Raw genomic sequence first — 24,340 nt, 5'->3', positions numbered from 1 at the left:
AAAAGATATTAGGGTGCGCTCGTTTCAGCTTTAAAAAAAGTAGATTTTGAGTTAAAAGAATCTAGAGATTTTTATTTTAGAGATTTTGAAAAAAAATTCAAAATTATTTCCACTTGTTTACTATCATAAAAATCATTTTTTAAGATTTAAAGTTCTTACACTTGAAATAGCTTTTCATTTTGAGGCTAAAAGTAATTTTTTTTAACAAAATGGATTTTTTAAAAATCTAAAACAAACACTAAAAAAATTAAAAAGTGATTTTATTAGATTAAAAAATAGATTTTTTTTAAAAAATTCAAAACAAACGGACCCTTACTCACTGATGGCACTTTAAAATCAAATGCTTCGAAATACATTTCACAATTAAGACTCTAAAACTGCACATTTAGTGTGTACGGTTGTAATGACAAATTTATTTTTGGGTATTTTTGTTACTAAAAAATTTGGAACTTCTAAGTTTAGTCTTTACTTAATTTTAATAATTTTTTTAGTGTGTAAAAATAATATACACGTGTTTTAATAAAGAATCTGGTTTTCGTAAAGAAAATCGAGATTTTAACTTTTGAAGGAAAAAAAATTACCACACGTGACATGGTCAGTAGACAGTCAAATGTCACGTCGTGTTAACTAACATAAAAATTTAACAAAATGAGGTAAATTGATTGACATTGTGCAATTTTAAAGATAATTAAAATTTTGTTAATATCGAAAGTAATTGACGAAACTTATAATTTTGGAGATACCAATTTACTTTTTTTTGTGATAGCAGGAGTTTGAACCCGATCTTGCTTATATTATAGATAGTCAATTAAACTCACCATGACCAAAAAAATAGATGACGCAAAATCAATAATAACGAGGAGAGAGGAAAGGCCCGGGCACGACGCGGCAACAAGTGAAAGAGAAGATGTCGATGGAGGGAAGCGATGATAATCGATGGCAGTCTTACAACACCGTTTACACTAGCGCGAAAGCAGGAATGGAAGGTGTTGACAAAGAAAAAGTACAAAGGATTGTTTATGAAATGAGCAAAGGATCCAAATATTTTCAGAATGAGGAAAGGAAGGAGTCTTTTATCAAATACAAAGTTCAAAACATGCGTCTTCACTTTTCAAACCTTACACACTCTGATTTATCACATTATCAAAAGGTAACATGCCATCCGTCTTCATTTCATTTTAATTACATCTTAATCTTAATTTAGGGTTTTCAAAACCTTATTTAATTTATTATTTCAAATACCAGATTGCTGATAAAAGAATTCTTGAACTTGAAGCTTCGCGCGACCTTTCAAGGATTTGGTTACATGTAGATATGGATGCTTTCTATGCAGCAGTTGAGACATTAAGTAACCCTATGTTAAAGGGTATGCCAATGGCTGTTGGCAGCATGTCTATGATATCCACTGCCAATTATGAGGTTTCTTTTCTCCATATATTATAAGCTTGAATCGATTTGATTAATGATTGAGTAATTAATCTGCTCCAACTCTGTTGTAGCATTGAATTTGACAATTTACGATCCTCCTTTTGTCTTTATACAGGCCAGGAAATTTGGAGTTCGTTCTGCCATGCCTGGCTTTATTGCACGGAAGCTATGTCCAGAGTTAATCTTTGTTCCAGTTGACTTCAAGAAGTATACTCATTACAGTGATTTGACCAGAAAAGGTATTATTTTTTGTGTGACTGATTTTTATATTGTGGTTTTCCCTTTAATTACCGATGGTAGCTTAAAATGCACATGTTCGTTAGTTTTTCAGAGGTATGATCCAAATTTCATCGCCGGTAGTCTGGATGAAGCATACCTTGATATAACTGAAGTTTGCAGAGAAAGAAATGTCAAAAGTGAAGAAGTAAGTTGGTGTCAGATTAAAATTGCAATGGAAGACCTTCAAATGTATTAACCTCTTTTTTTCCCTCTAAAAACGGAATATGTAGATTGCTCAAGAAATCAGAGTCGGTGTTTTAGAAGAGACTGGTCTCACATGTAGTGCTGGAGTGGCACCGAATCGCTTACTTGCTAAGGTTCTGTATGATATTTGCCAAACATATTTCCCATATGGATTACATTTGCTAGTTTTAAAGCATACTTTCATTCTTGTAAACCTTAAATCCACATGCGTTACTTCTATGCTTGCCACTTGGTGTTTTCTTTTTATTTTTTAAATGAAATACATTGAGGGAGGAAACTGCACTTGCACATTAATCAGGAAGGCAAAACCTTTATGCTTTTCTGTTTTCCAGTTTTTTTCATTTTATCGTGATGTTATGCTACTTGCTTATCTCCTCAATTCTCTCTTAACATCTCCTAATAGTGCCAGTTACCTTTTTATATAATTTTTTTAGCCAAAACTTTTACCTGTATATCTCAATCAACAACAGTTGCCCAGTTTGGAGAACTCATACATTAAATTTACTACATAACACTAAAATGCTAGCTTTGTGTTAAAATATATAGGTTTTTATATCTGTGTTCCTTGTTTTGCATTGTCTGTGGTTTCTACTTTGAATATGATGAACAAGAGTCTCTTGCATCAATTGTACTTCTTGCAAGCGCTTCTTAATCTGTAGAAACTCAAAAGTAGTAGTGATGTATACTGTAGTGATTGTTTGGTCACCTGGGGAAATTTCATACTATGAATTATGCTATTGACATTTTGCTCTCCTATAGGTTTGCTCAGACATAAACAAGCCAAATGGACAGTATGTTTTACCAAATGACCGCTTGGCTGTTATGACTTTCATATCCTCCCTTCCTATCAGAAAGGTCTGTTTGAGTTGTATACTAATTTCATCTTGCCAGTTATTATAAAATTATTGGCTTTCTTCCTAGTTGCGACAATGACTTTCTTATGTTTATGTCTTTGAAAGAGGTGCCTTTCTAATTAAAAGTGATTGATAGTGTTGACAGATTGGGGGCATCGGTAAGGTTACTGAACGTATTTTGAAGGAAGTTTTTGGAATAAGCACATGTGAGCAGATGCTGGATAAGGGTAGCTATCTTAGTGCTCTTTTTTCTCAGTCAACAGCAGGTTAGCTATCTGTTTAAGTATTTCCGTTTTTTTCAGCATCATTTAAATGGCCAGCTAGACTAATGTTCATACAGTTTTTTGAACTTTTTTTTTTATCTTTCTAATGTCTATTTTGAAAATTCTGTCTTCCACTTTCTGGTTTCTACAACCAGTATTTGGCATGTTTGTAAGTTTAGCTTCATATAAAGGATTACTAACAATAATTTATGAATTCTAGTCAAATGTTTCAATCTAAATTAATCATGTAAAATCCTTCTTTTAACATGACATTTTATCAATTTGTTGCAGATTTTTTTTACTCTGTGGGTTTAGGTTTGGGAAAGACGGATTCTCCCCAAGTAAGATTTCGGAAAAGTATCAGCAATGAGAGGACGTTTTCTGCCTCTGAGGATGAAGCGCTGTTGCATAAAAAATTGGGTATATGTCTTGTCAGTTATTGTTTATCTTTCAGGGAATTCCGGTAGATTTCAAATTTTCAATGTTGTTATTATAATTGTAGTTCATCAGTTTGAAGGCGAACTTCTTAAATTGAAACTCAATTGTCTCAGATTTAGTCAGTTTAGGTTGCAGTTTGTTACACATGCATGACTTTGACTAAGTTTAGCTGATGACTATTACATGCTGAGATTCCGAATTAGACAAGTATTTCGATATATTAAATTTATCACCAACAAATGAACAATGTAAAGCTTATGTTTGCAGCGGAGCTTGCTGAAATGCTATCCACAGACATGCAAAAAGAGGGTCTGCATGGGAGAACGTTGACTCTTAAACTGAAAACTGCTTCTTTTGAGGTACTTATGATGTCTTGACTCTTTTTTTCTTAATAATTTTCTGATTATGATAAGGTAAATTATTGGCCTGGGTAACCTCTGTGGATAAAGCTTCATTAAAAAAAAAACAGTTATTATGATTTGTTCAAGTCCCTTGGGGGATATGTGTTATGGTCACTCTGCATTTTACTATCATGCCATATTTCTCTTGCAAGTGCTAAGAAATACACAATCTATAGGTTCGGAATAGAGCTGTGACTTTACAAAACTACATCAACTCAAGTGATGATATTTTGAAGCATGCATCAAAATTGCTGAAAGCTGAACTTCCTGTTTCAGTACGATTAATAGGTATATGTTTCTGTTAACTTGTTTTATTGTTGGCAATTATTAAGATGGTCCTCAAGGCCAATATAAGAGGGTTCTTACTGCTTATAGATGTAGTGCGTGAGAAAGTTCACATGTGTTCCTTGTCTAAGTTAGGGGCATAACAAATATTTTTTTCTTCTCCTCTTAGGCCTTAGAGTATCACAGTTTAGTGGACAAAAGTGTGGTGCTACACCTGATCCTACACAGAAGACTATTACCAATTTCATTACTTCAGGAGAAGCCAATAGGAAAAATAGTTCTTTTTCAGATGTTACAGACCACGACTTTGTCACTGATACAGAAACTGATCTTTCCCTTGACGGTAGACACACAGGTCAGCTTGATAGCAGAGATCCTTTTGATGGCGATCATTCGTTAGATGTAAATTACCAAAGCTCCACTCTTCGGAAAACTGCTGGTGCAGAGAAGGTATATCTACCATTCTCCACCCTTTTTTTTACTAAGTAGCGATATATATTGATATACATCAACTTCAGCAATCGAATGATTGTTTTGGCTGATTGAGGAGCATGACAATGTTTCCGCATTACTAATTTTTATGTCCTCTGCTGTATTTAGCAGGTGCGAACTTCTGACAATGCTGATGCAAGTTCTAACCACAGTGGATGTACAAAGGTTCTGGGAGGATCAACTTCTTTCCAAGGGAAGTTCGAGGGCAAAAATGTGAATAACGGGTCTAATCTCCTGGAGGATGATAGGCCTAATTCTTGTCAGGAAATGATAATGTTGTGGTTGGATGACTATAAATGTTCACTCTGTGGAGCAGAACTTCCTCCAAGTTTTGTTGAGGAAAGATTAGAGCACTCTGATTTCCATTTTGCTGAATTGCTTCAAAAGGAAGAGTCTAGTATTCACCAAGCATCTGTTCCGATTCAAAGGTAAAATATATACCTCTTACCATTTGTCATGGTTTTTACAATTGCAACAAAATAGTGGGATGTGAATTAGACCGAGTATGACTTAACATTTTCTGTTTAAGGTATTTTATGTGATTAATCTTGTTTCTTCCAGTCAGGGTCAGAAGCACCGAATCAATAGACAAAGCAAATCCAAGAAGCAAAAGTTGTCTCACAAGGAGGGCAAGCATACGCCCATTGATCATTTTTTTGTTAGAGAGTAGTCAAAGCTTACGATGTTGGTGTAGCATAAACTCAACATATGGCCGTTATTATTAGCTAATAATCTGTTATTTTTGCATGTGATATGTATATGTAACCTGTAAGCTGCTAGGATTGCTCTAGTTGTGAGAGATTTGGGTAGCATGCATGAGGTTTTAAGGTTAAAACCGCGTTGTCTTCGTTGTACACAATAAAACATATGTATAATTTCTATTTGTGATTATGGTTGTTTTATGAACTTTGATATGATGAATAAAATAGAGAAACTCATTGAGGGTTCTGAATTAAAGCAAGACTATTAGAACAAAGGATATGATATATATTTTTTATTCAAACAGACTCAAAGGGGTGTGGGTGTCTATCCTTTTATTCACAATTTCGAACTCCAGATCTTGTTTAAGAGATGTCCATCTCATATGACAATCGGATATATCGTATAATAATAATAATAATAATACAAGTAAATAAGGCTAAAATGAAGCTGCAAGATGTGTTACCGTTAATCTTCCCTACCTAACATAACCACTCATTAAGAGATCAATTGTAAGCTTCTAGCCTAAACTTATTCTATTTGTTTGTTATATTCATTCCTCTAAGCGAAACTATGTATTGCATCCATTCTGCCCATGTCCTTATTAATTTATTGATTTTTGTGGTGGGGATGTTGGGCCGTAGCACCAACACTTTTCATTGAAGGCATGTCTCGGTGTCTGACATGTGTCGGCATCTGACACATGTGATTACATTATGTCATTTTCTCAAAATTTTATCGGTGTCGACGTGTCTGTCATTGTCCATGTCGTGTCTCACATGTGTTAGTGTCTGATATGACACCGACACATGTCATTATATTAAATTATGTCATTTTCTAAAAGAAACATGTATTGATGTGTTGGTGTCCGTGTCATGTCTGTTGTATGTGCTTCATAGCTTTATATTCAATCTAATCTAATAATGAACAATACTTGATTGGTACAAAAATGATGGAAAACAAAAAGAGACAGTGAAAACAGCCAGTTCTAATGCCGAAAATAGAGGTCACAGACGCTGTCAGTCTCATGCATTGCACCATTATAACTCAAAAGCTGAGGAGAATCTGCACAAGGATGTGGACAACAAATCAAATGATCATTACGAACTTCCCAAACATAAAGCTGAAGGGAAATACTTGCATTCACAGAAGGAAGAGAGAAAAGAGATGAGAAATCACAAGCTAAACTTGACAATTATACATCTCACAGACAAGGTGGTTTTTTCTGAAAGAAAAGAGGATCAACCTCCTACCTCGAGGAAAAGACCTGCATTCAAGGAGAAGAAGGCTCCGGTGGATTCAGGAGACGTTAATCTAGCTGCAAAAGGCCAGTTTAACCATCGTCCAGAAAGGACAGAAAGGAAGGAGGAAAGAAGCAGCAATCCATACCATTTGGACAGACCTGAGAAGCAATTTGCAGATGACAAAGCACCCTACAAGGATAAAAACTGGGAGAGTCAGGTTTTGCGTCAAGAGAAAGGCATAGGGGCAATGCTGGCAATGACAATTCCATGGGAAGAGATAAATTTGTTGGAAGGTAAGGATATCTTCCTAGTAAAACTCAAACTGAGAAGTGGCAACGTGATTTGTATAAAGACGTTGATAAGGACGCCGTTCCATCGTTCCTCAAAATGAGGATGACCAAATTGCAAAACTGGGGAAGCTCTTTTGGCTTCATAAAATATTTATAAGCTCTTAAAGGTTGTTCTGGAAATTTCAGAGATGAGTTGCCCAACTAAGTATTTCATTTCCCCATGTTTACATGTATAACTCAGGTGCATATTATGATGATGATGAATCTGTTCATTATTATTATATCAAAGTTTATCACCATCATCAGCATGCTAAGAGATCCTGTTGCGTGAAACAACTGTCACGTTCAGCAGAGGTTATCTGGCTTCAGTTCCTGCTGATTTAGGCGGACAGGATTTGAAATTAGACTTGCCCTTTGGCTTTGAAATTAGAATTGTCTTTGGCTTCATTTAGCGCAGAGTGATCAGCAGTTGAAATGCTTGTATCAACGGTTTTCCTAAACTATCAAATCGTTTTGCTTGATCGTGACCATTTCTAGAACAATGTATCTTTTAGTTAAATATTCCTGGCCGAAATTTGTATTTGGTAAATATTATGTACTCAGATGAAGTATGTTGAGCTTGTCTTTGCTTGGTTGAGCTGATTTGAGCAGAGATGAGTTGTTCCTCTGCTTCTCTGAACACAAACCGGTTTAAGACCTTTGCAGCTAGTAGAAATATTACTCGGTGCAGAACTTCAGATAACATTTTGGACTGTTATGCTTGACTTATCTATTAATACTTAACATCGCCGAGTAAAACATAATTAATCCATCGAGTCGGCCATTGGGCGACATTCATTGATTGTTATGAGTCACAGTTGATATACGCATTCAAGTTTGAAAACTGCTAGAAACACACTTACAAAGGAAAAAAGGATAGTGTTATAAACCAACGTTTCACATTGGATATCAGGTGAAATTGTGCAACACAAACAATATAATTAAGTATATAATTCTGTTTCTTCAACTTCTGTTTGTGTAACAATATCATGTAATTCATAAGTAAAACTGCAACAGGTATCCACGTTTGCAGTTATGCAAAATTAATTAGAACAGCAAAACTACAAAAATATTAATCATTATATATGAGTTGATGAAATGACATGGATTGTGGAAGTTTCTAGTAGTATACTATTAGGAGGACCAAAGATCATTCAAATCAAGGATTATCATTGCGCAGTTGCGCTTCACCAAGTGCGTCTTAACTTCTACAGCTGGTTTCTATAAATTTCAACTTCAAAACAATACATAAAACAAGGAGACTAGTTTTTAAAATTCGGCCCAAGAGTTGAATTAACCTTATATGAATATATCAAATAACAAGATCTTCTATATCCGTTAGGGGGTTAGCATTTCCAAGAGACTTGTCAGGTAAGTTAACCACCAATTGTCCGCATGCACCACTTATGTCCTCACCCATCTGCTTCCGGACTGTTGTTCGAATATTATAGGTACCCCTTAAAATTTTCTGAAACTTAGACACTTTCTGCTCACTAGTAGATTTGAATTGACTCAATGTACCAATAGAGTTGAAAGGTATTAAGTTCACTACCTGCATAACAATTCAGACAATATGCAAAAGGTTAATAGCATTGCGCAACAAGGAATGGTGATCATGTTTAAGACAAATAGAGAGAAATGTCTGAGTAAATTTTGTCTGCTTCAGAAATCAACAAATGCAATTTGAGAATTACTTCAAAATTCAGACTTCAGGAATTTCTGATATGCTAATTGCTATCAAGTAAAGTTTGAGTATTTACCACTTCAAATGTTTCCAGCAGCTTTCCTAATAGGTGGGCATGCTGCTCTTCATCATTCACACCATCAAGCATTATGTATTCAATTAATATTTTCTGCAGACTGTAATTAACGCAGACTCCAAAATCACTAAAACTGTTCACAACACTAAAAAGAAATGAAGTTTATGTATACTCAGAAGTAAAATAAATACATACCTTTTCCTTTGATATTCTTGCAGTGAAGCCATAAGTTTTTCCAAAGGGAAAGCACGGGCAGCAGGCATTATCTGGCAACGGATGTCTTGGGCTGGTGCATGCAGCGAGACTGCCAAGTTCAAACCAGGCACATCATTATGAAGCTTGTTGATAGAATGAATGATGCCAACCTATTATAGATGCAAATGTACCCTTCATAAGCCATAAATTTTCCAAAAGAAATTACTTAACAATATAATAACAGACAAGGCAAATATCTGTTTTATTAAACTTATATGTATATTTTTATAACGTTGATAAGCTTATCTAGATAGAAAAGCTTATATGAGAAATCTTTTTCCTGGAAGTTCTAATGCAAAAGCTAGTTTTGGTCTTCTAGATAAGTTAATTTTGTTTGGATGATACTTGATCGTAAGCTCTTCGGGAAGCTGTTCCATAGGTTGAGAATAGAGAAGCTTTTAAAATAAACTTCCACCTAAGCTCTTCTGCATGATTCTCTAAAAGTCAAAAGCTAAAAACATTAAATTACACCAAACACCACTTCAAAAACTTTAAAATGTATTTTTGTTATATAGAAGCTCTTAGAAGCACCCTATGACCTGTATCGTAACGGGCTTAATGTCGCAAACTCTTGGTATAAACATAATATGCATTAGCCTCAGGGAATTTCTCAGATTACACTCAAATAGTAATTGATATGCTTAATAAAGAAGATATGATTTGGCTGGAATACTCTAAAACAAAGTAAGTATGTTGTATATCTTGTAAAGTTAAACCTAAAAACACGTGAAGTAAAAGACACAATTAATGGAATAAAAAAACAAATTAATGCAAGTTAAATTATGTCAGAAATGATAGAAGACAATGCAAGGTCAAAAGTTGATATTTTACAGTTGAGACGGTAATCCTTTTCAATGACAACTGAAATGGTGACCCAGACATGATGCGCACAGATTCTACCACAGCAGAATAGTTGTTCAAAGGCTCTCCCATACCCTATTAAGAAAATAGAAAATGAAATACTATTGTCTTATGAAACTATGAATAGAGGCATAGAAAAAGAATTTAATTACCATGAAGACAACATTACGGATATGTGCAAAAGCAGAAGCATGAACCAACTGCTCGACAATTTCACCAGAGGATAAGTTACTTTTAAATCCCATACTTCCAGTTGCACAGAATTTACAACCCATTTTGCATCCAACCTGAGAAGAAATACATAAAGTAGCTCTTAGACCACCAGGACGAGGTTCACCACCATATTTACCCAAACGAGTATCATATCTCATAATAACAGCTTCAACAAATTCACCATTTTGAAGCTTGATGACAAGTTTCGAAGTCACATTATCAGAAGAATGGAAAATCGAGTCAAGAGAAGAAGAGAGAGGAGTTTTGAAGTTTGAACGGAGGAATGAATAAGCTGAACAAGGTAAAGAAGGAACGTGTTTTTCCCATTCCCAATTACAATAATCAGAATCAGAATTACTGTTTCGAAAGATATGCTTCCATATAATTGGAATGAACTTTGGATCGATACCAGTTTTTGAGAATTCGGTTCGCAACTCGACGCCGTCGAATACCGATCGGATTTTCATTCTTCTCTTTTTTACTTCCGATTGCAGCCGCCGAGGATGGGATGATACGAGGGTTATCAACACTTCTGATTAATATCCTTATTCAAATTATATTTGCATTTTTCTTTTTCTTTTTTTATAATTATTTGTATTCATTTTTTAAAATTGATTAATATTTAAAAATTTAGATCAAACAACTTAAATTGAATTCTAATTTAAGATGCAATTACATATGTGAGTTTTAATGTTTTTAAAGACTAAATGGTACTTGCCACCTCATCTATAACTCAAAATTAAATTAAAAATTGAAAGCATGGTAATCACCAAAATAAATAAATAAGAGAAATGTTAAATCTAGCGAAAACAAATCTCGCAAACAGTTTCAAAGAATGATTGTAATGTGTAAAATTGAAAGGAACTTGTCACTGACTTCACTTCCGTGTGTTGTGCAAAAGGTGCATTTTTATTGGTTAAGTTGTTATCGTGATGCTCTCGGAAGAGAGTTCGGTAAGCTCTCTTTACTCTATTTAAGGTTTGGATACAAGATATGTGACAAAGAAAAATTTAACGGTGAGATTTTAAATTAAAAAACAAATATTTATTTAATAAAAATACATAATAATAACAAACAAATCATGTTCCCTTCTTCTCTCATATTACAACAATCTTTTATTGTTTTTAAATTTAAAATCTCAACCGTTATATATTTTTTGTCACATGTCTTACATCCAAATCTTAAATAAAATTTAGACTAAATAGAGCATACCCGAACTCCTCGGAACATTAAAATTCGTTGCACTCTAGATAATGAAAAATGTTAAATATAGCGAACCCTCTCTTACCCAAAATTTTGCGAAAACACATATCTTAACAACAAGTGTGCTTTTTTTGGCACCAAGATATGAAATATTGCTAATAAAAGTCAGTTTAAAGGTGATATAGCTTCGTGGTTCCATTAAACAAAAGGTGATATAACTTAAGTACTTCTCATGCTAACAATTAAAGTCAACCATGAGTATTGCGGTGTTTTTTCTTTTGGAGGATGATGAATCATGTTTTCATTTTTATTTGGTTAAAAGTTAAAACACGTGGTCCTTATTTTTTTATTCGTGATATATTCGCGTGAATTTCATTCGCGACGGATAGCACAACTCATAAATAATTGAACGCGCATGCTTGTAATTTTTTCTTGCTCAAGAAGAAAAAACAATTCTTAGGCTTAAATCTCATAGAAAGATACTCAATTTGAAGTAAAGAACCTTCTTATGCAATGCACTAAACTCCACCCAGAAACAATGCCCACTTACCTATCATGCAAACAACTAACCACTTACATGAAAGCTCAAATTCCCTATATCCCTTATCCTCCAAAGTTCCCTATTTTTTTTTCGATATATGTATCAGATGAGTAATAAGAGAATGACTTTTTATATACTAACCGTTTTATTCCCCCGCTATTTATTAAATAAAACAAATTAAGTCTACATAGTTAATGATGTTAAATAAACTGAGACAAAAATTCACATACATAAACTAGAACACACAACTTTTTCTTTTAGGTTGTTTGACAATGTCAAATGACCAAATAATAATGGATATTTCATTGAAGATAGGTCACAAGAATCATATTAGACATGTTTGATAACCAATGTTTTCACTCTCCCTAATTGAGTGGTGGCCTTGAGTATAGTTGAAAAGGATGATTAATTATGTTGGGAGATAAGCCTGAGTTAGACTAATTTGCTTATTTTTAGGTAAATATTTAACCTTTTTTAAGTTGAAATTAATGATGAGATTTTCATGTTACACGATTCAATATCTTTTATTGGATTAGTTGGAGAGAGTAACAAAAATTACTGGTTTTTACCCAATCCAATGAATTTTGATTATGTCTTCAAAACAACCAACCCAATTCATCTTGTATAATACAACAATAATACAATGTGAGATCTAGAGATGAACACCATCAAAACATGTATATTCCATTGCTATCTCTTGAATAAATGATCACACCAAATTGATATTGAAAGCTTTCAATTTATGAATCTTGGTTGCTGACTGTGTTGGTTGAGGTTCTAACGTTGGACTGCATATTTATATACTGCTGCGACTGCGAGTGCGGCTAGCTGTTGGTATTCATTGACGGCTAACATGCAAAATGACCCCCTCGCACGTTTTTCCGGTGGTTTCAATATTATATCAATGATAATTTATTAGTAAAAAGAAAATTAATAATTATTTTGTCCAAACTAGGCTTTTGCTTTATGTCTTTTTTTAACCGCATATTATGTCTTTTGCATATAGATCAAGTGACAGAAATATATGTAAAGTTTTTTATTTTCACGTGAAAATGTTCAACTTGACAATATATTTACACTGATGATTGAATTCAGCTTTATCAACTGTCTTTTTACTTTCCAATTCAATTTAGGCACATATTATAATATGAATCTCTAAAATGGTATAAAGATTACTATTTTTAGCAAAACATAAATTTAAAATAAATGAAAAATATAGTATATAATATTTCACTAATAATAAGATCCATGTTTGGACCATGTCTCTATTAGACGTTTTCATTAGTTAAATCTTGAGAAAAATGTTGTACAAATAATAAGTAATTATTAGTAACTTATTTTTACATTTACGTTTAAATTTATAGAAATCAAAGTCTTTCGGACATTAATTTGAGTGAAGAAAATGAAACCAACTGAAAAGTAAAATGTAATTAATTGAATGCAAAGATTTCCCTGTAAAATACTGTAAATTTTGTTGATAAAAAAAATTAAATGGAAATTGGATATGCATGCATGGTTGACAGCTCTGACTGTTGCTTTATGGATCTTTGACTTAGACTATTAGGTGCAACAGCTCATCATAGCCACTTGCAAAAAAAGCATTCTTCATCTTTGACAATCGTCCAAAATGTCCAATAAACAAAACAACAATGATCAACTCATCTACACATCCATTTTAAAATAAATGTTGTTTAAAGTTATTATATGCATATTAAAAAATGCAATAATATTTATTAAAATAGTCTTGTTAATTATTAGTGCATTTTCTACAATTAGCAGAAAATGATACTTTGAAAGTTGTATGCATAATAATAATTAAGGGTACTAATCAAAATAAGTAATTAATAGTAAATTGAAAAGTGAGAATGACACTCATTTTAAAACGGAAGGAGTATAATTTTTTGTATACATATAATTGTTTAATTTCTCTCCACGCTGAAATAAAACACTAAAATCAGAGAAATCAAAATCTAAAAAACCTCTTTTATCCAATAGTCTTCTTTCTAAGAGGTTTAAAATTAATAAAATAGGATCAAATTGATGGCTAAAACAAAGAGAAAAGATCATTTTATAACGTTTAATAGTTAGAGGATCAATTCGAAATAAAATTAAGTTAAGGAACCGGATAATAATTAAGCCAAAAAATCTGATAATTATAATGTTCATATCTGATCCTATGCGCAACCTTAAGCACCTATCCAAAATACTTAAAACAAAATTACAAAATTGTTGTTTTATTAATGGATTGGATCGATTTTCATTTATTTTTTTATAGAAAAAGGTTAACAAGTTTAGGGATCGATTTTTGGTTTACATAGCAAATATTGATCCAACCCAAATACAAAAATGCATATACCATAGTCATGTTGGGTCATTAGGGGAGTTCGGAGGACCGTTCACGTCGAGACTTGAACAGCCACACAAGCAAGAGAGACACCACACTCTTACCAAAAATCTTAAGGCAATGGATTCTCTTACTTATAAGGTATTCAACCTTTACTGTTTTATCTGATGTGGGACATATAACCCACACTTGTACACAAAAACAAGTCATAGCTGATTGAGAATCTAATATATACATTGTAATAGTCAAAACTGAAAAGTAATACAATTCATTCAGTTTGGTCCATCTAATCGATTTTTGTACTATAAAATTGTAAAAATTGAAGTTTTTTAACGAATTTTCTTGTAATTTCTTGAAAGTTGATCAGTCCCTATTATCATGTCGTAACTCACGTCTTTTAAATATATCAAATCATTATTTTTAAATACAAAAATTTAATAAAAGAATCAAAACTATGAGTGATATTAAAATAGAATGACAAATTTCCTGAATGAGTTAAAATTTTGATCAAAATAGTAATTAAGCCAAAAAAAAAATGAAAACGTAATTGCAAAAGCCACATAAAGACATTTTCATAATAGGTATTTCATAGACGTCGTTAGGTAAAATTTCATGTGATTCAGTAAAGTAAAAAGACCAGAAATTCCATTATTGCTAAATCGATTCATGTGATTCAATGAAGAATGACAGCAAATCACGGGATATTTTCTATAAAATAAATGGGGAAATTGAAAATGCTTGGGGTTGGGAATGAAGGAATGTCTACACTACCCGGATTGAATCAAATACAATTTGAAGGGTTTTGTAGATTCATTGATCGGGGCTTAACAGAAGAATTTTTTAAGTTTCCAAAAATTGAAGATATGGATCAAGAAATTGAATTTCAGTTGTTTGTGGAAACATATCAATTGGTAGAACCCTCGATAAAAGAAAAAGATGTTGTATATGAATCACTTACATATTCCTCTGAATTATATATATCCGCGGCATTAATTTGGAAAAACAGTAGGGATATCCAAAAACAAATTATTTTTATTGGAAACATTCCTCTAATGAATGCTCTGGGAACTTCTATAGTAAATGGAATATACAGAATTGTAATCAATCAAATATTGCAAAGCCCTGGTATCTATTATCGTTCAGAGTTGGACCATAACGGAATTTCAGTCTATACCGGCACAATAATATCAGATTGGGGGGGAAGATTAGAGTTAGAAATTGATAGAAAAGCAAGGATATGGGCTCGTGTAAGTAGGAAACAGAAAATATCTATTCTAGTTCTATCATCAGCTATGGGTTCGAATTTAAGCGAAATTCTTGAGAACGTTTACTACCCCGAAATTTTTATGTCTTTCCTCAATGAAAAGGAGGAAAAAAAATAGGGTCAAAAGAAAATGCCATTTTGAAGACATTTAGATGGAGGAGAGTTGGACCGGCTGCCTTGATCGCACCCTTCGTCGAACGAGGCTCTGATACCACTGTTGGGGTCATGAGGGGAGCTCCGGGGGACTGTCCACATCGATGCTAGAACAACCGTACAAGCAATAGAGACGCCACACTCTTACACAAAACCTTAAGGCTATGAGTTTATGGGTCATCTTACTTATAAGGTGTTCAACCTTTACTGTTTTATCCGATGTGGGACATATAACTCACACTTGCGCACAACAACATGGATAAGACTTCGGTAGGTTTTACAATAAATTGTTCTTGCAGTGCAAGCAAAGCAACTTTAAAATTGGATGAATTAGTGTTGGACTAATTAACTAACTAAGGTGAAAATAAGTTACTGTGGCACATACACTTCCAAGCTATGGGATAGTATTCCGATATTGTTGTGATTGAAACCTCAACTGGCACACAAGGCCTGCATTGGTTGCACTTTGACTCACACGACGTAGCTGGAAATGACCTCCACCTTCTTTCATTTGCTATGCTTCCTTCTTCATATGGCTTCCCCCTCCTGAAAATTTAGAAAAATAGAAGTTATATTTGAAAATAGAAGTTTGGTAGGAAAAATAGTATAAATGCGAATTACGCAACTGGAACTGGTGCTGGTGAAGGAGAGGTAGATGCTATGTATCGGGAATGGACTAGCAAACGAGTGTGGTTGAGAATGAGATGATGAGAAGGACAGTGAGTACTGTCTTAGGCATTACACTTGTATAATTAAATTGCATTACATGTATATGAATATGAATATGAATATGAATATGATTCTACTCTGGTCGATCCAATATATATAGATATAGCATAGCTTGGTGAGGAGCAGTTGTAACAAAACATCTCTGGGTCAAGATCCCCCCACTCCCATCCCATGTGTGAGTCAGTGAAAGCATTAATCTCATCATCCATGGCCATGCATTTACAATGATGCTATTTTTTAATGCCTAATTTGTCCCGTGTAACACACCTAAATCTGATACTATGTGGGATATATATTGGCTTGGCTTTGCACTTCATTTAAAGTATGCTTAATTCTACTTTTGGCACATGGTGTGATTTTGTCCCTTTGTTTTTTTAGCTTCTCTTTATAATTTTGTAGCCCCTTCCAATTTCCTCTTAAATTTTATGCTAATGTATTATGTTTCATCAATTTTTGAGGTGGCAACTAACTCTCATAAGCCAACATGCATGGTTTCTCTTTAAAATAAAAATGCAAAAATACTCTTCTACATTTAAGAATGAAGTCCCTAATTAGAGTTTCAAACTTTTAATCATTTTTAATTTTAAAGAAAAATTACACCGACTATGATTGTTTGAATGGAGACTAACAAATCACAACCGAGAAGAACATAAGTAGTCATAATGACATGTTTCTGAACACAATCTCATCAATATCATCTTCACTAACTATCAATAACAGAGTGTACAATAAGACCGGTACTAGAAGTGAGATTGAAAAAAATAAATAAAAAAAGGAATCACTATAGAGTTGCAATCACCATGGAGAACTTCTGGAACCAAGAAATCAAAATCAAATATTTTGAGAAAAGTTTTGTTATCACTAAAAATATTTTTTCTATTCAAATCCCTTAAAGATATTGATTAAATGATCCTCAAGCAACTGGGCAAGAAAAAAAGAATTATACATATAGAATATACAGTTAAATATGATAGTCACCCACCACCATAATGAATGAAACAATGAATTGATTTTTACTTATTATTAGTCCTCATGATAATTATATATGCTAGTGCCTGCGATTGCGAAGGTTGTTGTTGGCAGTGACATGAGCAGCAGTGTTGTTTTTAGAGACGAGGGGCTGGAAATGATGATCAGATTCGCGAGTTCTTCTGCGAAAGGAACCATTATCAGGTCCCAATAGCAAACACTTTGAGCTATCTGAATGTTGTAATAAGGTGTTAATGTGCTCAAACTTTTGCTTTCTACTGATTGCGCCAATGATATATGGAATCAAACCTTCCATTGCTATCTCTTCAATAAATGATCACAGTCTTCTTAGTTATTCCAAATTGATTTTAAAAGCTTTCAATTTGTGAAGTTTGGTTGTTGAATGTGTTGGTTGAGGATCTAACGTTGGACTGCATATTTATACATCACCCAGCTCACAGAATTCATTCAACTGTTGGTATTAAATGACGGCTAATATTGAAAACGACAAACACGCCCTCCTAATACTTTTCTCTTTTTTTGTGCAAATTAACAGGTTTTTTGTTCCGTCTTTTTTTTAGTTTTTCACTTTTTATCACACATCCTTTACCACCAAATTAATTAGAAGGTTTATTGATGTGTTTAGCCCTTGTAATTAGGCGACATTTAAAAATTCGTCCCTGTAATTGCTAATCCTGGCATTTTAACCCTGCAATTGTTAATCATTTAAAATTTCGTCCCTCTCCCCACTTAATCACTGCCACGCCACATGAAATTCGAAATTTACCCCTGGGTTTTCAATTCTTTCTTCAATATTTTGTCCTCTTCTTGAGGGCAAAATTGTAATTTCATGTGTGACAGTGATTGCCACGTCATCAAATTAGTGATGTGGCAGTGATTAATTTGGTCCAAGGACCAAATTTTAAACGATTAACAATTGCAGGGTTAAAATACCAGGATTAGCAATTACAGGGACGAATTTTTAAATGCCGCCTAATTGCAAGGGCTAAACACATCAATAAGCCTAATTAGAATAATGAATCTAAACTATCACTCAACAATTTTTTATCCATCAAAAAAATTGAAAGCATGCCGGCTATTTGTTTCTTTATGAGTAATTCAATTATAAATATTATAGCCTATAGATGATTTGACTTTGACTGAGTTTTTCTCAGACGGCCACAACCCACAGATTTGTGCCTCTGCCTAATATTGAAGGGCAACAACTCATAGCAACTTGCAAAAAGCATACAAATGTACAATTCATTGTTTCAGAAATCAAGCAATAAACAAAAAAAACACACGGGTAGTCAAGTCCTGCAACTTTTTCTATAAATCATATGCATTTTCATCTTCACATGAGCTTTTCTGAAATTTGAAAAACTAATCATCAATCAATGGGTAAGAGTCATCTTAGTTATCAATTCATAACGAATAGTTATAATAATCTTTTAATGCATTGAAATTTTAAAATAAGTTTTGATTGTGCACTTTCTTAATTAAATTAGCTTTTGACGTTAAAATGATCGTTAATCGTTGATATTAACTCTGCAGAGACTGAAACAACAGTAAGTAAATAAGTATATTGAAGATCTAATACGACAATATTAATGAAATATTTTAATGTAAGAAATTATTTTAACGCGTAATGCACAACCAATTTATTTAATTTTTTTAAATTTCGATACATTGTAAGACTATTGTGGTAAATTCTTACACATTCAAAGACCAAAATGATAATTACTCCAATGATCAATATTCTCCTTTGAGTATTTATTTTGTATGTAGCATAATCAAATTTGAAATGCAATAGGTAGAATGGTAGAATGGTAGAACCCATCTCATATTTAAGAGTTGAATTTCTCGTCATATTAAAAGCCAAGAAGATTTGTAAATTCAGTGTGACCTACGTGCAGTAATTTGACCATAACTCAAGTTCTATAAATTGTTTTGACGTCAGACCAACGTCATTAGAAAGCTAACATCCATACCTACAACTTTTGTGTATACACCTAAGACCAATTCTGTACCAATCAATATCAGTTTTCATTTCAAATTCGGACAAAGTTGTGCTGAAATTCATAAAAATTCACTGTGACCTACGTGCAGTAATTTGACCATAACTCAAGTTCTATAAATCGTTTTGATGTCAGATCAACGACATTAGAAAGCTAACATTCATACCTACAACTTTCATGGTTACACCTAAGACCTATTCCGGACTTATCAATACCAGATTTCATTTCAAATTCGGGACAGAGATGAAAAGAAAAATCAGAAAAAGCAACTTATATTATTCAACTTCACTTTCATTCAAAATCATCACAATCATCACTCTTAACCCTAATTCTCAAAAACTAAACCTACAACATATTAAATACAATTTTCAGAATCATAGACTAAAGATTATTGAATGTTAGTCTCACTCTTACCTTAGATTGATTGACAACAAAGTTGTAGAGACTTCTCATTCTCTGACTCTTCTCTTCTCTTTGTTTTCTCCCAAATCATTGTTTTCACGTAAAAACTATTCTAACCTAATTTCTCCTCTTTTATATCATTAACCACTTCTCTTAATTCTACTTAATCCCACTAAACTTCTTTAATTTCTAATTCAGCCCCCCAAGTCTACTTATTCTATTATTTAATCATATTCTAATAAATAATAAAATAAAACCACTTAATAAAATATAAACATACCACATAATCAAATAAATCATATAATTCGACTCTATCTCATTAAAATAATTAAATAAACAAATATAGGCTACTAATATATATATATATATATATATATATATATATATATATATATATATATATATATATATATCAACACATAACAAAATATCACTTATCAAATAAGTTAATTAAATTCTAGAAGAACAGACTCTAAACTCAAATAAATAAATAAATAAATAAAACAAATAATGCAAAGAGGGCGTTACAGTAATTACTTAAATAAAATAAAAAAGGTAAATTACACTCACCTCCCTTCAGGTATTCTTAAATGACACTAACACCCCCTCTAGTTTTTAATTAAACACTTACTGCCCTTTTCATTTAATATCGTTAGTCTCTCTCTTTTAGATAACTTCTCCAATTTCACTCTTCCCTGCGTTCTTTGTATTATGACTAGTGTATTTACCCGGCGTTGCCTAGACATATTCAAGAAGATAAAAAAATTATATGTATGAAATCCGCAAATAAAATTTATCACAGATTGGTATAGGATGAATATCTTAATAAATACACCCAAAAATAATAAAATATATCATATTATAAATACTCGTAAATTTATAGATGCATACTGATAAAATTAATTGGATTTAGTAAAAGTATTAACACATATAGATAAAATCAACTTTTAATAGAATAAAATATTAGGAATTCAATAAAAAAAGTCAAGTAAAATATTTAATAGATAAGATCAAAAGTTTGTTGAGATATTTAAGCCAATTCAAATATTGATTTTAAAAAATAGAAAAATAATAAAAATATTGCAAATAAACGTGATTGATGATTTATAGTTGAAGGGTATCGTATGTAATTTGTTGAGATATTTCTGTTACATAAAATATTAGGAATTCAGTAAAAAAATCAAGTAAAATATTGGGTTAATGTCTTTACCCCCTGTAATTTGTGCGAGTTTCGGTTTACCCCCTGTAAAAAAAAGTTTAGATCTCAACCCTGTAATTTGAAGATTCTTTCGTTTTAGACCCTGATGTCATCTGACTGTGCAAACATGATGACGTGGCACAATGAGTCAACATTTTTGGATGATGTGGTGCGCTGACTGAATATTAATTTATATTAATTTAAAAATAAAAAAAAAACAGAAAATTAAATTTAAAAATAGAAAAAAATGTTGAAAAAAAGAAAACAAATATGATTTTAGTCCCTGTAAAAAAAAATTGTTTTTGGTCCCTGCAGATTTTTTTTTTTGAAAATAGTCCCTGACCCCACTTTTGTGATGATTTGCATACGTGACACATTATAACTGAACCAATTTTATAGTTTTTGGTCCCTGCAAAATATTTTGTTTTTAAAAAAGGTCCTTGCAAAATTTTTTGTTTTTGAAAATAGTCCCTCGAGGGACTACTTTCAAAAACAAAAAATTTTGGAAGGACCAAAAACAAAACAAAAAAATTTACATGGACTAAAATCAAAACGAGGCATATTTGCAGGGACTAAAACCATATTTTAGCCTTTTAAATTTGAAAAAATCAGAAAGAAAAAAAAAAAGATTTTTTTCTGATATTTAAAAAATTCAAAAAATCATAAACTAATTCAAATTTATTTTCAAAAAAAAGTTTGAAATTAAGATTTTGAAATTTAAAATAAAATCGATTTTTTTCTGCAGATTATATAATTTTCAAAATTTTATTTCTTATTTTAATCGGAATTATAAAAAAAGTATATTCAGATTTTTAAAAAAATAATTCCAGAATTTTTTTTAAAAATTTATTTATTTTGAAAAAAAATCTTAATTTTTTTTAATTTCAAATTTTTCTTCTTCTAAATTTTGTTTTTTTTTAATTTTAAAAATTAAATTCCAAAATGTTTTATTTTTTCTAGAAAATTCGGTCTTTTTTCGAAAATATATTGTTTTTTACTATTTTGTTTATTTTTGAAAATTCATTTTCAGATTTTTTAAGTTATTTTTTATTTTTAATTTAATATAATTTCATTTATATTATTTTTTATTTTAAAAATAGCCAAAATGCCACGTGTGCCCTTCAAAAATAAAAAATAAAACAAAATTAATTATACACTCAGCGTGCCACATAATCAGATATGCACAGTCATCGTGCCACTCATCATGGCACGTCAGCATTTTGTTCAGTCATATAACCTCAGGGTCTAAAACGAAAGAATCTTAAATTACATGGTTGGAATCTATTTATTTATTTTTACAGTAGATAAACTGGAACTCGCCTAAATTAGAGGGGGTAAAAACATATTAACCTTAAAATATTGAATAGATAAGATCAAAAGTTTGTTGAGATATTTATGCCAATTCACATATTGATTTTAAAAAATAATAAAAATATTGCGAATTAACGTGAAAGTGACACGTGGCATAAAAAACCTTACTTTATATATATATATATATATACAATATACTATTGATTGATTGATTGATTGATGATTTATAGTTGAAGTGTATCGTATGTAATTTGTTGAGATATTACTGTTACATAAAATATTAGGAATTCAATAAAAAAGTCAAGTAAAATATTTAATAGATAAGATCAAAAGTTTGTTGAAATATTTACGTCAATTCAAATATTAATTTTAAAAAATAGAAAAATAATAGAAATATTACTAATAAACGTAAAAGTGACACGTGACATAAAAAATATTACTTTATATATTCAACCCGATAGAATTAACACACGAAATCACACGACAAGCTATACAACATGCAATTTATTTTGGTAATGTTACCAAAGAAAGCTTAATGGATTTCATGCTAGTTTATTGATGCTTCTGTATAAAATATGTATTAAAAAGTCGTGTTACCAAAGAAAGCACATGCATGATCCACCGTTTTACCACCAATCAGGTATTTTTGTGATTTTTCATAAGATATATTTCGGAGAGGCAAAGTTTGTCACTTTGTGTTAAATTAAAATTAAGATAAAGAACTAAAATTTAAAATTTATATTTTTAAATAAAATTTTGCAGAAAAATTTATAATATTATAAGGACCTCTCCCAAAAAAATTTAGAATTTTTTACCAAAACATGAATTAAATATGAATTTTTATATTTTTTGCGGTAAAAAATTCATATTTAATTCATATTTTGTTAAAAAATTCTTATTTTTTTGGGGGATGATTTTTGCAATATTCCATACATTTCTGCACAATTTCATTAAAAAATACAAAAATTTACTTAAAAATATGGACCAAAAGTAGTGATTGAAAATTTTATAGGGACTAAAATTTGAAGGAAAATTTTAGAGTGACTAAAACAACAATTTGGTATATTTATAGGAACCAAAAATATATTTAACCCTAATAAGTATACACTTTTTCGTGCAAAAATGAGACAAATAATGTCGTGCGTTTGAGCATTTCTCTTGTATACACCCTCCGGTTACTAATATAAACAAAAGTTTGATTTTTAGATTCATTCATTAAATGACGTATGTAGTGATTGGAGGGTGTATATATTTCTCATACGTCATTTAATGAATGAATGTAAAAATCAAACTTTTGTTTATATTAATGACAGGAGGATGTATATATTATTTGATCCCCTTTTCAACCTCTTCCCTCTCAACCTCGAAATCTTGACCCTCCAATCCAATTCTTTATCGGTTCGATTCTTTTCCATAACTACACTAAAATCCCTCAAATATTTTCATACAATTCCCCATCTCTGTCTCTCCCAAACACCATGAATTATCTCATAAACATTGCAGAGTTGATGGGTTTCAATAAACTAACCGGTTCAATCCTAAAACTACCACTCAAATTGCTAGAAATCACAATCAAACCAATTCTTTATCTCAGCCTCTTAAAAAAAAAAAACCTTTGTTCACCAATGATTTGAAGGTTCTGTCCAACTTTCCTATATATCCCCTTTAACACTGATATAATTTTGAAAGTGGAATAAATTCTTTTTTTTTTTTTTTTCGTTTTGATGTTGATGGTTTTGCAGAATTTTGGGCTGAGATAGATGAATTGTATCTCTTCGTATTCTACAGAAAACTTTGATAAGGTGTAAACCAAATAAAGGACAATAATTATCAGCCAACAAATTAAATACAAATTATAAAAGGGGTAGCACTTGGGTGATATAGAGTTGGGTGACATTGGTGACATTGATCAATCACAATGTCACAATGTTTGTGAAAGAGAAAGAAATACAAGCATTGTGGCATTGTGATTGGCCAATGTCACCAATGTCACCCAACTCTATGTCACTCAAGTATTTTCCTTATAAAAGATGCATAATTAAAATAAATTTTCATGAGTACATTAGCAACAGTGGAAGAAGAGATGGGCAAGAGTTATTTAACAGAGACTAACGGTGTGAAATACAAAGGGAGGTCTTTATCTATTTAAATAATAAACTAGTTATAAACTCGTGTATTTTGTAAAAAAAATTGTTCCAAAGGA

At 31.7% G+C, this 24,340-nt stretch overlaps 3 protein-coding genes across 6 annotated transcripts; 2 read left to right on the top strand and 1 right to left on the bottom strand.

Moving 5' to 3' along the window:
- Positions 1-819: 819 nt before the first annotated feature.
- On the top strand, positions 820-5,601 carry LOC11437908 (DNA polymerase kappa). 3 transcript variants are annotated; one of them, XM_024783976.1, is made up of 13 exons: positions 820-1,150; positions 1,246-1,419; positions 1,544-1,667; positions 1,752-1,852; positions 1,938-2,024; positions 2,671-2,766; positions 2,911-3,031; positions 3,320-3,448; positions 3,734-3,825; positions 4,044-4,155; positions 4,322-4,602; positions 4,753-5,072; positions 5,206-5,601. In XM_024783976.1, exons 1-13 carry the CDS (start codon positions 908-910, stop codon positions 5,312-5,314), a joined length of 1,989 nt encoding a protein of 662 aa, XP_024639744.1. In that variant the 5' UTR covers positions 820-907; the 3' UTR covers positions 5,315-5,601. The 3 variants fall into 3 exon arrangements, with proteins under 3 accessions (XP_024639744.1, XP_024639746.1, XP_024639745.1); XM_024783978.2 differs by having other exon boundaries at positions 821-1,150; positions 1,277-1,419; XM_024783977.2 differs by having other exon boundaries at positions 821-1,150; positions 4,756-5,072.
- Positions 5,602-6,388: 787 nt separating this feature from the next.
- Positions 6,389-7,456, top strand: LOC11442715 (uncharacterized). The gene has a single exon (XM_024783981.2). It carries the CDS (start codon positions 6,511-6,513, stop codon positions 6,976-6,978), a length of 468 nt encoding a protein of 155 aa, XP_024639749.1. The 5' UTR covers positions 6,389-6,510; the 3' UTR covers positions 6,979-7,456.
- A 507-nt stretch (positions 7,457-7,963) lies between these two features.
- Positions 7,964-10,552, bottom strand: LOC11435810 (dual-specificity RNA methyltransferase RlmN). Of its 2 annotated transcripts, XM_003610567.4 has the most exons (5): positions 9,945-10,551; positions 9,763-9,867; positions 8,872-9,041; positions 8,677-8,776; positions 7,964-8,468 (listed from the first exon to the last, which is right to left on the bottom strand). In XM_003610567.4, exons 1-5 carry the CDS (start codon positions 10,470-10,472, stop codon positions 8,229-8,231), a joined length of 1,143 nt encoding a protein of 380 aa, XP_003610615.1. In that variant the 5' UTR covers positions 10,473-10,551; the 3' UTR covers positions 7,964-8,228. The 2 variants fall into 2 exon arrangements, with proteins under 2 accessions (XP_003610615.1, XP_013453301.1); XM_013597847.3 differs by lacking the exon at positions 9,763-9,867 and having other exon boundaries at positions 9,945-10,552.
- Positions 10,553-24,340: the final 13,788 nt, after the last annotated feature.

This window comes from Medicago truncatula, chromosome 5 (assembly GCF_003473485.1).
Source record: "Medicago truncatula cultivar Jemalong A17 chromosome 5, MtrunA17r5.0-ANR, whole genome shotgun sequence".
NCBI lineage: Eukaryota > Viridiplantae > Streptophyta > Magnoliopsida > Fabales > Fabaceae > Medicago > Medicago truncatula.
The sequence above is the reverse complement of the archived record's forward strand: the minus strand, read 5'-3'. Positions and strand labels throughout refer to the sequence as shown.

Excerpts from the sequence above, each read along its gene's own strand:
- LOC11435810 (XM_003610567.4), bottom strand. The coding sequence starts at position 10,472 with ATGAAAATCCGATCGGTATTCGACGGCGTCGAGTTGCGAACCGAATTC. Across the intron at positions 9,042-9,762 it reads AAAGGATTACCGTCTCAACT|GTTGGCATCATTCATTCTAT; the intron begins GTAAAATATCAA and ends CATCTATAATAG. Across the intron at positions 8,777-8,871 it reads CAAGAATATCAAAGGAAAAG|TCTGCAGAAAATATTAATTG; the intron begins GTATGTATTTAT and ends CGTTAATTACAG.
- LOC11437908 (XM_024783976.1), top strand. The coding sequence starts at position 908 with ATGTCGATGGAGGGAAGCGATGATAATCGATGGCAGTCTTACAACACC. Across the intron at positions 3,032-3,319 it reads TTTTTCTCAGTCAACAGCAG|ATTTTTTTTACTCTGTGGGT; the intron begins GTTAGCTATCTG and ends AATTTGTTGCAG. Across the intron at positions 4,603-4,752 it reads AAACTGCTGGTGCAGAGAAG|CAGGTGCGAACTTCTGACAA; the intron begins GTATATCTACCA and ends TGCTGTATTTAG.
- LOC11442715 (XM_024783981.2), top strand. The coding sequence starts at position 6,511 with ATGAGAAATCACAAGCTAAACTTGACAATTATACATCTCACAGACAAG.